At 40.2% G+C, this 10,628-nt stretch overlaps 1 protein-coding gene across 1 annotated transcript; it reads left to right on the top strand.

The window, feature by feature from the left end:
- The first annotated feature begins 520 nt into the window (after positions 1-520).
- LOC113176209 (melanoma-associated antigen B10-like) lies at positions 521-1,561 on the top strand. Its single transcript, XM_026380637.2, has one exon. It carries the CDS (start codon positions 521-523, stop codon positions 1,559-1,561), a length of 1,041 nt encoding a protein of 346 aa, XP_026236422.2.
- The last annotated feature ends 9,067 nt before the right edge of the window (positions 1,562-10,628 follow it).

Below are 10,628 nucleotides of genomic sequence, written 5' to 3'. Positions count from 1 at the left end.
CAGGATAGAAAGGATCTTACGGAGTTCTTCCATTGCAACCTTTCCAGGTTGTCCCCAGCAGATAAAGTCACATGAGATTCTCTCATTTTCTCACACAGGGAGATGAAAGCTTTGTAATGAGGGAGTCAGTCAGTATGGTTAAGCACAGAGATCACAGGTCCTTCCAGAAACCAAAGTAATGGTCCTGAATGTGAATTGAGGAAAATATTCCCTACCCAAAAATAAAAGAAGCTCCACAGGATATGCAACTGTCAGACACTGTGTCAGCCCCAATGGGATACAGGTGGGACTGGAGGGCTTCAGCCTAAACACACTAGTTATTTTCACAGTGCCTTGTGGGAAGCCTCATGGGGAGAAGGAACTTAATGAATTCTTTGAGCAGTGCCCTCCAGGAAAAGTAGGAAGGTGGTTGGTATCTCCTTGCAGAAGGGGATTACATAATCTCTCTCTCTTTTCTCCAGGACATTGAATCACCTGTCCTTTTTCTGACACTCCTGCTTACTTTTTGTGGCCAGTCATCATGCCTCGGGGTCAGAAGAGTAAGCTCCGTGCCCGGGAGAGACGCCGCCAGGCTCAAGAAGAACCCAAGAATATGGGTAATGTTCAAGCGACTGCAGCCAAAGAAGAGACTCACTCTTCCTCATGTTCTCATTTCAAAGATACCCCCAAGAGTTCATCTACTCCTGGAGCAATCAGCAATCAAAAAGAACCTGGGCAAGCCCCATCTACTGTGGTGACTGCTGCTACAGCTGTTTCACATAAAACAGCTAGTGGAGACACCAAGTACCAGGTTAAGGGAAAGCCAAATGTCTCACAGGATATCATTGAGCACTGGCACAAAAACGTTGTAGACCAGAAGGTTACAGTATTGGTTCATTACCTGCTGTATAAGTATCGAATGAAAGAGCCCATTACAAAGGCAGATATGCTGAGAAATGTAATCCAAATGTGCAAGAATCGCTACTCTGAGATTCTGAAGCAAGCCTCTGAGCACCTGGAGCTGGTCTTTGGCCTTGACATGAAGGAAGTGGATCCAAACAAGAATATCTATGTACTCATCAACAAGCTGGAACTAGACCACAATGCAAAAGTGAATGATAACAGAGGTATACCCAAGACTGGCCTGCTGATGACTATCCTGGGTGTGATCTTCACAAAGGGTAACTGTGCCAGTGAGGAGCAAGTCTGGGCAGTACTAAATATGATGGGGGTGTATGATGGGAAGAGGCACTTCATCTTTGGGGATCCCAGGAAGCTGATAACCAGAGATTTAGTGAAGGAAAAGTACCTGGAGTATCGGCAGGTGGCCAACAGTGATCCTCCACGCTATGAATTCCTGTGGGGCCCAAGATCCCATGCTGAAACCAGCAAGATGAAAGTCCTGGAGTATTTGGCTAAGATCCATAATACCATTCCTAATGCCTTCCGAGGCTGGTATGAGGAGGCTTTGAAAGATGAGGAAGAAAGAGCCCAAGCCAGACTTACAGCTAAGGCCCATAATGCTGCCATAGCCAGTTCTCGTCCCAAGATCACATCCAGCAGCTTTTCTTGTCCCAAGTGAAGGCTAAGAAAAATGCATTATGATTTTGAAGAGGAAAGCTAATGTTCTCTTCAGTGGAAAGGTAGGGTGAAGCTGGTGACAACAGTGTATAACGTGTATCCTTGTTCTATATGGTAACTTAGTTATTTGTTTAACTATTGTTCTGTTTAATAGAAGGTTTACATAATTTCAGAATCCAAGTTTATGAATGGCATGATTTATGCATTTATTGATGCTTATAAGCTGCAAGAGTCTTAATATTTTGCAGAATAAATTGAGAGACTTTCCATCTTATTTAGTGATTTGAAACAAGATAACAGAACGTGGATTATGCATTTCCTTGGAAATATGAAAGAACTCAGCAGCTAAATAGACTGAAATAACTAAAGAAAAAAAAGTAAAAGATGATAAATTGCTGTATTTTGTTATCACTTTTGGCCTGTCCTATAAAATTAAGAGATATATGCTTGGATTTGTTTAGCTTCTTCAAGAATATAGTAGAAACTATATCATAATAAATTCTTTTGCACACAGCTGTCCTCATTTATTTCTTAAACATTACCTGGGCATCTGCTTATAGAAGCCTCTATGCTAATATTTGGAATATCAGGATAAACAAGATCCACCCTTGCCCACTAAATTTTAGAATCTAGGAACAGCTGTCATTTTAAGAAGATAGCAAGTTAAAAGAAGTCAGGAGAATCCAGATGAGAGTAGTCAGGTTCAAATGCCCTCAGACAAGTGGGTGGGGGGCTTTAAGAAACTGTCAGTCCTTCAGTATGAATCAAGTTGTAACTAGCTGGGGAGTGGATCAGATGAGGCTATGGGAGTGGTAAGCAGGGGCCTGATCCTCAAAATGAAGTGTCAATAGTTAAAAGACTAATGCCTGAAATAGAAACTGCTTTTAGCAATTACTTTGGAGTCACAGATAAAACAGATTTCTTCCTAATGAAAGGGGCTCTGCCTCCTGTCCCAGTGTCCTTTTTACATTATAGTAGAGCACATTGCACAAATTATGTGTTTTATGCAGATCAGGTCTAGGAAGTTTCTGAGAAATAAGGGTCACCTGATAGGAATGTCCTTGGAAGCCACCCTGCTGGAAATATTTGCTTTGGCCTGGAAAGGATACCAGTCAATTAAAAGCACATCTTTTTAGGTTGTCTTGAGTATAATTTGCAAACTCCTAAATGAGGGATAGATTTTGAATGGGTGTGAAATAAATGAAAAAAGTGTGGTTTGGATGAAAAGACAGTTGGAAGGGAAGGAAGGAGTAAGTCCTTGAAAGTAATCCTGAAATCATTAAGTTGCATCCAGCTGGAGAAGAATCTGTCACACCCACAATAAATAACATGTCCCTAAAAAGTTATATAATGCCAGGTGTGGCGGTGCACTCCTGTAATTTCAACAACTTTAGCAAGGCCCTACGCAACTTAGTGAGACCCTGTCCCAAGAAAAAGGGCTCAGAATGTAGCTCAGTGGTAAATTACCCCAGGTTTAATCCCCAGTACTCCTGCACCCCCCAAAAAAGTTGTATAGAAAATAACTCAGTTTTACTTGCTATACATTATTTTCGATTAGTTGTGTGCTGTTACCAGAGTGCTGCATATTCTCCGACATCTCTTGTTTTACAAAAATCACGGAGCAGATTTTGATAGGGTCTGTGTCAAATTAATCGTACTGGCTGTCAATAATTAAAGAGGCAATAAATTCCAGGCACTGTGCCAGAGACTTTCAGACATTACATATATCCCAAGAGTCCTAAAAGGCAGTGCTTATCAAGCTCACTTCACAAAAAGCTTGAGCCTTATAGAAATTTGCAGTGTACCTGACTTCATGGCTCCTATGTGTCAGAACCCTGGTCTCAATTTGTTTAAGCCACATAGTGAGCACTTTCCTACATGAGGCAAATGTTATGTCTTCATTAATTTCCCTTCTCACTACTACATAATGTTTCTGGACAGTGAAAAGAAGGAACCTAGGGTTGATATACCAATCCCAGTTGTAATAAATAAAGGAGAAAATGAGAATTACATATTATCTGGGGATTGCTTATGGGCCTCACTTGCCTGATAGCCACCTGTCCCTGACCCCAGCCTCTTGGAGTATTGACTTTGCCCAAGAGCTGTCACATGGGACCAGGCCCAGCATTCCAGATTTATAATGCTCTTCCCTTGAGTCAGCACCAGTGGGCCCTCAAGGCCAAATCTGCATCATGACCTGCTGTCCAGCTCTTCCCTGCTTCCTCCAATAGAGGTTGTATCTGAGATCACCATGTGGGAAAGAAAGCTCTGAATGTCCTTCCTTTACCCTGACTTAAAGAACCCTGACTCCCTACAAATGTGCCCTTGTCCTTCATTTCACTCACTGTAGAATACCCCTGATAAAATAGCCCCTTCCACATAATTCTTTACTTTGGCAGTGATGTATAGTTCTGCTTATATCTGTTTTGGGTATTTTCACCAATGGTTTCTCTTTTATTTCCTCCAATTGCCTTGTAAGTTGAGTCAAATTTGGCACAAAATCTACTGATTCTTGAAAGATAACTCAAGTTAGAAAGTTTTTAGGAAGCAGGTGAGATTAAAAAGAATGAAGAACATAATTTGATGATTTATTTGAGACTGGTACTGAATCAATACACTGATGAGTGAGCTTAACTAAATGGCAAAAAAAAAAATTGAAAACTCCCTCTTTAGTGGTGGCTTAATAAATAAAGACCCAAGAAATCACTGTATAACCACATGTCTAGAAGCTGGATTCGTTTGTTGTTGTTGTTGTTGAAGAATTTAATTTTATTTATTTTTATGTGGTGTTGAGGTTTGAACCCAGTGCCTCACACATGTTAGGCAAGCACTCTACCACTGAGCTACAACCCCAGCCCTAGGAGCTAGATTCTTTAAAATCCTAGGGTCCTTCCAAGAGAACATAATATTTTTTTAAATATTTAATTTTTAGTTGTAGTTGGACACAATGCCTTTATTTTATTTATTTTTATGTGGTGCTGAGGATCGAACCCAGGGCCTCACACATGCTAAGCAAGTGCTCAACCGCTGAGCCACAACCCCAGCCCTGGTTTTTTATGCTGATGTAACAAACTACCATACATTATGGGACTTAAGCAACACACATTTATTATCTCACACTTCTGTAGGTGAGAAGTGTGTGCTGCTGCTGCTTCTGGTTTATTTTCCCAGTTACCTAAGTCCAAATAGAAATTTCAAAGCTTGGCTTCTTATTTGGAAACACTGGGGAGAATCTTATTCCAGCTTTGTTCAGGTTGTTCTCAGAATCTGGTCCTATGAGGAATCTAGTTCTTGGTAGTTTTGAGTGAGGAATGAATTTCCTTGCTGACTATCAGCTGGAGCTGCCATAGTTCCTTGAGGCCTCTCTGAAGTCTTGAATGTGGCTTCCTACTTTTTGAATGAGAAATGGCACATTAAACCTATCTCATGCTTGGAATGTAACATTCCCCTCTGCTGCATCTCTCTTCTGCCTTAGTCAGAAATTTCTGTGCTTCTAAGGGCTTATGCAATTAGATTGGTCTGTGCAGACTATCCAGTATAACCTATTTTTAAGGTCCATCCCATAATTTTAATTATATTTGCAAAGTGCCTTTGGCCATGTAACATAACATGCCTTTCAGGGTTAAGAGTATGGAAATCTTTGTGGAATAATTATTCAGTCTACCACAGAGGTAGAAAATGTCTCCCTGGCAGAAATTCCAGCTTTGATAAGAAAATAAAAAATAATTCACCATCATTCTCCTGACTTTTGTCTATATCTACCCCAAGGGAAAATTCTGGCTTTTTCATTGTGCTTAAGGGCACCTGTACAAGTGTTTAGGTATGTTCATCAGGTGGGGGGTGGTGATAACAGAGACTCACAAGTTATGATTTTTGACCAGAGACCAAACAAAATAATAAATTTCTCAGTCTTTAGAGATTATAGAGGTTAGTGAAAAGGTTAGTATAGAAAGATGCTACTGAATAGAAAAGGGTGAACCCTTCTTGCGGAGATTTATTGAATCATTTTGAAAAATGGTGTGATCCTGGATTTGAAAACACTTGTCATAGATAGGCACAAGAAAGTGCTTCTGAATAGCAATGATATTTTATATTTTCAGAAAAACCTCCCAAGAACAAAGAAGGCTATCATCATAACAAATTATAATAGTAGCTTTTTATTGGGTGCCTACAAAGTAACAGTTAATTGAAGAGACTACAATTTCTCATGTACTTTGTATCTTGCTTTCTATTCTTGGTTTATATGGAGACTATATTGCCAGTTTATTTGTGGTTAGGAAAGGACATGTCACTAACCTTGAAAAAATGTGAGCAGAATTGTGATTTTTTACTTTAGATCAAGGCACTTGAGAGCCTGTCTGCCATCTTCATGCTTTCTATTCCATCCAGTAATGACCATGTAAAATCCATGTTTAGATGTGGAGCCATATGTTGGAAGTAGCCTAGATCCCTAGGTCATCTGACAGCAGAGAACACCTGCCAATTCACATCAAATTTTATTTGCATATGAAATAAACTTTTTAAATTAATTAATTTATTTTAATTAGGTATATATGACAGCAGAATGCATTTTTGTGCATTTCATTATGCACAATTGCAGCACAACTTTACATTTCTATGGTTGTACACAATATAGGGTCACACCATATGTGCAGTCATACATGTACCTAGGGTAATGATGTCCATCTCATTCCGCCACAAAATAAACTTTTGATATGTTAAGCTTGTTAGCTGCAGGATAACCCACGCACTCAAACCCCACTCTGTCTGGTGCTTTATCACCTGTTTGCGTCAAGTCTGAACACTCAACCCCACTCAAGGCTGAACACCGGTCTGGTAACAGAAACCCACATCTGACCCCTGCCCCATCTGCCTGAAGGCAGAAGATGACACCCTTAGCAACTACTGTGTGATCCAATCATTGTACACCAAGAAGGCAGCTTGCAGACCCAGAGACCCCATTAGATTTGGGCTATAAAAACTCCCTCCTGCAGGGCCTTTCTCTCTCTCTTGCTCTCTGTCTCTCTTGCTCTCTTGCTCTTGCTCTCTCTGTCTCCCTCTCTTGCTTTTGCTCTCTCTTCTCTCTTCTCTTCTCTTCTCTTCTCTTCTCTTCTCTTCTCTTCTCTTCTCTTTTCTTCTTCTTCTTCTTCTTCTTCTTCTTCTTCTTCTTCTTCTTCTTCTTCTTCTTCTTCTTCTTCTTCTTCTCTCTCTCTCTCTCTCTCTCTCTCTCTCTCTCTCTCTCTCTCTCTCTCTCTCTCCCCGCTTTCGCACTGCTGCAATAAAGCTCTCTTGGTCGCTCTGAGTGTTGTGGTCACTTTCCTTTCAAAGCTATTCAGATTTCAGGCTCTCCTATTACGTTGTATACATCCTATATGTGTGTATAACACACAGCTACTTTTTCTGCTGTTACTCTTATTGAAATATTTTAATTACAAAGAAGAAAGGACATATTATTGTAGTAAAAAATTCTAAAATACAGATAAATACAAACTCTGCTTCCTCCAAAATTCGGTTTCTCCTCAAAGATAACCACATTAAAAATACTGCATGTAGTATTTTAACATTTATTTAAGGCTTTTTTGTCTATATACAAGTTTTAACATAAATTTATAACTGTCATAATATCATTCTGCCTCATACCCTTGCCACTGACTAAAATGAATGCAATATCTTTCTGTGTCAATACTTATAGATCCACTTCACTCCTTTAACTATTCCCTAGAATTACAAAGTATGTATGTGCCACAATTAACTGAACCAATCTCTTCCTGATGGACACACAAATTGCTTCCCATTTGTTGCTATGATTACAATTGATAACAACATTTTATAGAACATCAATTTTTGAGCAAACATGCATGTTTCATTATAAGAAAGATGTGTAAAAACACAAAGTGGAAAGAGTGTGAGAACTGTAAATTTTTATGAATATTGCTCACATTATTTCATTCCAATGAAACTGTACCAATTTATATTCTCACATATTAATGAATGTGAATAAATTAATATCTCACAGGCATTTTATCAAATTTTTAAAATTTTGGTTAAATTTGATTGAAAATTGATTGTCTCACTCTTATTTTAATTTGCATCTCCTTGTTTTCTAAGAAAGTCTTGCAGGAGTTGTACTTAATTCCTTACATACATAAAGTAAAATTTCAATAATGTTGTCTTGAACAACAGTGGGTACATAATTTAGTATACTGATATGCCAATAAAATATATCTCTTTACTTTGAGAAGAAACAATTTGGTCGAATGTTCAAATGCCAGGAATGGACCCACACAGGAAACCCACAGTTAATGAGGGGTTTCAGGAGAGTAAAACAATTTTCAGAATGCATGAGACATATCATAAGCTAATCCTAGTCCAGAGAGCCTACAGAAGCTGGAAGTCAAATATCCACTTCTGACTTATAGCATAGTGTTACTGAAAGTTCGGTCCTTGTCCCTGATGCCAATTCATGGCCAATTGGATAAAAAGGACATGGTTTTGAGAAAAAGGAAGATGAAGGTTTATTGCTTTGCTAGCAAAGGAGGAGCATGGGGACTCCAGTCCCACAGGCTGTGGTTCTGCCCATAAGGGAGAATAGGGCTTTTAAAGGAGCTCCTCAAAGGCTGCATTCCAGGGGTGTCCCAACCGGGGTCCCCCGGTGTGCCCTGATGGTGTATGGAAATTCACTTGTTAATTTGGGAGAAAGTCACTTCCTAGATCTTCTGATGATATCTCCTTCCTGTGCTGGGTGTGTGCACTCAAGAACAGATAACTTATAGGCCAAGGATGGGGAAAAGGTAATATTGTTCCTTGTCCCAGGTTAGGGAGGGGGAGAGGAAGAAGAGGAAAAGAAAAAAAATAATGTCCCTTTTAAAATAAGCAGCTGAGGGCTATATTCCAAAGTTGAAGTGGACCACTGTTACAATAGGGTAAAGAAGGAAGGAGAGAAAATGGAGAATCTTGGATAACTTTGATGACTAAGCTTGAGAGTCTCTGAATCATTATTAGCATGATGATCTGAGTGAATGGATCAATTGGACAAAATGATCAGAGGCATTACAGACACCCACCCTCAGAATCTCCTTTACCCACTCACTTGTCAGGTAGAGTATGTCAAGCTCCTCTGCATCACTCAGTGATCTTAATGGATTCTGGAAGAGCAGCATCTCTTCAGTGCCTTTATTACATCTCTTCAGTGTCTTTATTACTGTTATAACCCTGACTTGATTGAATTGGAAATTTTTTTAAAAAACAGATTCTGTACTAGCCATTCCCAAAGTTATTGTGTGACCTGTAGTAAAAATTTCTATCACCTTTTACTATGAAGTGAGGACAATAAACCAGGTGTCAGGTGGTTCAATGCATTCTTGCCAGCATTCCAGGCCTAGGAATTCTTGTGATCCCTGACAAGAATGGGTATTTCTTCCGCTGTATATGTGTCCCTTCCACCACAGAGGTTGATGCTGTAAAACTGGGTGCGATTGGTGATTAAAGACAGTTATAACAGGGCAAGTAGGGGCCATGAATAATACAAGGGAGTATGTGGGTGTAAAGAGGCGGTAGTCCCTGAAGCTAATTACTTCACTGACTCTATAGTAAAGGGTTGAGTGTAGATATATCTTGAAAAATGATCCTGATGTTATCCCCAGCTTATATTGCTTCCCATAGTCCCTGATTTCTCTGCAGAACAATGCTATTTTTGTGACTATGTCTGGTGGCCTTTGTTGTTATCAGATGCTAAAGGAGGGGGCTTGTCTTCAATACAAACATTTCCAGGTGGTTGCATAAACACTAAAGATAGTATAGTTCCTTTATAAATTGAAGGGGTGACAGGTATATGTGGAATCAAAATCTCTACATTTATTACTGTCATAACCTTGACTTGATTGAATTGAAAATTTAAAGAAAAAAAGGATTTTGTACTAAAAGGATTGCCAAAATTATTGCATGCATTCTATGCAGTAAAAAATTATGTCAACTTTTACTGTGAGATGAGGGCATTGAACCAGTTACCATCCTTAGGCTGACCAAGGGAGAGTTCCAGACCCTAAGAGAAGTAAAAGTGAAAACCCTAAGGAAGTTCTGAGAGAATTGCTCACTCCAAAAAAGACCGTTTAGCCCAGAACCTGGTGCCTGGTTAGTACTTCTAAGTCCATGCCCAGATGATAGGCTGAGGTACCTTTTCACTTCATATGGAGACTGAGGATCATAGAGTATAAGGTGAGGTGACTGGGGAGAAAAACATTGATTTCTGACTGGATGACTCAGATCAGGAGAGAGAGAGGAGTCCCAGCCCTCACAGGAGTAGAAGAAAGACCCCTGTGTGAACTCTTTCAGAATAAATAATCCCCACAAAACACAGGCTACCTCAGCACTCCTAAGAGCTACACCCTTGCTCTGAGCCCTGAGAGACCCTATATAAAGGGGGTGGCATACATTGGTTTCTCTATATCTGTTTCTGATTTCACAGAGAAGTAAAGGCATTTCTGTTCTGAACTGGGCTGCTGTGGTCATCAGAGGAGACAGATTCCAGGGAACAGTTCCAGGACCTGTGTAGAATGAAGGTAAAGAGCCTGAGTAAGGTTTGAGGGCAATCCCTACACCAGAAGATTGAAGGGCCAATAGAATTCCACCCCTATGTAAGCCCTTGGAAGCCTTGGATAGGAATTTCCTGATATAGCAGCACTATTTGACATCCTAGGATTCAGAGAGGTGACAACATTGAACCAGGGCACCAGATGAGCAGAAGGTGGGGGTTCAGACCTTCCAGCAATGAAGGTGAAGACCCTAAGTATGATCTGAGGGAATAACATACACCAGATAAGAAGGATCCCATAGACCCAAGTTCTATGGGTCTAGAGGCCCATGATAGACCCACTGTAGTAGCCAAATGTAATATACCCTGAATTCCAGCTCTGGATCTCTCAGGAAAGTGAAATACTTGGTGTGAGGGACAATAGTAAGTCATAAAAGGGAGGAGTCCCAGAACCTGCCAGGAGGTAAGGTAAAGACCCTTTGTGAGGTGTGAGGGCACCAACTACCCTAGTCAGAGGGGGCCCCACAGAGTCCTGCCC

This window comes from Urocitellus parryii, chromosome X (genome assembly GCF_045843805.1).
Source record: "Urocitellus parryii isolate mUroPar1 chromosome X, mUroPar1.hap1, whole genome shotgun sequence".
Lineage (NCBI taxonomy): Eukaryota > Metazoa > Chordata > Mammalia > Rodentia > Sciuridae > Urocitellus > Urocitellus parryii.
Note: the sequence above shows the minus strand (reverse complement) of the source record. Positions and strands in the feature narration are given on the sequence as shown.

What these genes read in the sequence shown, in the direction of transcription:
- LOC113176209 (XM_026380637.2), top strand. Translation starts at nt 521, where the DNA reads ATGCCTCGGGGTCAGAAGAGTAAGCTCCGTGCCCGGGAGAGACGCCGC.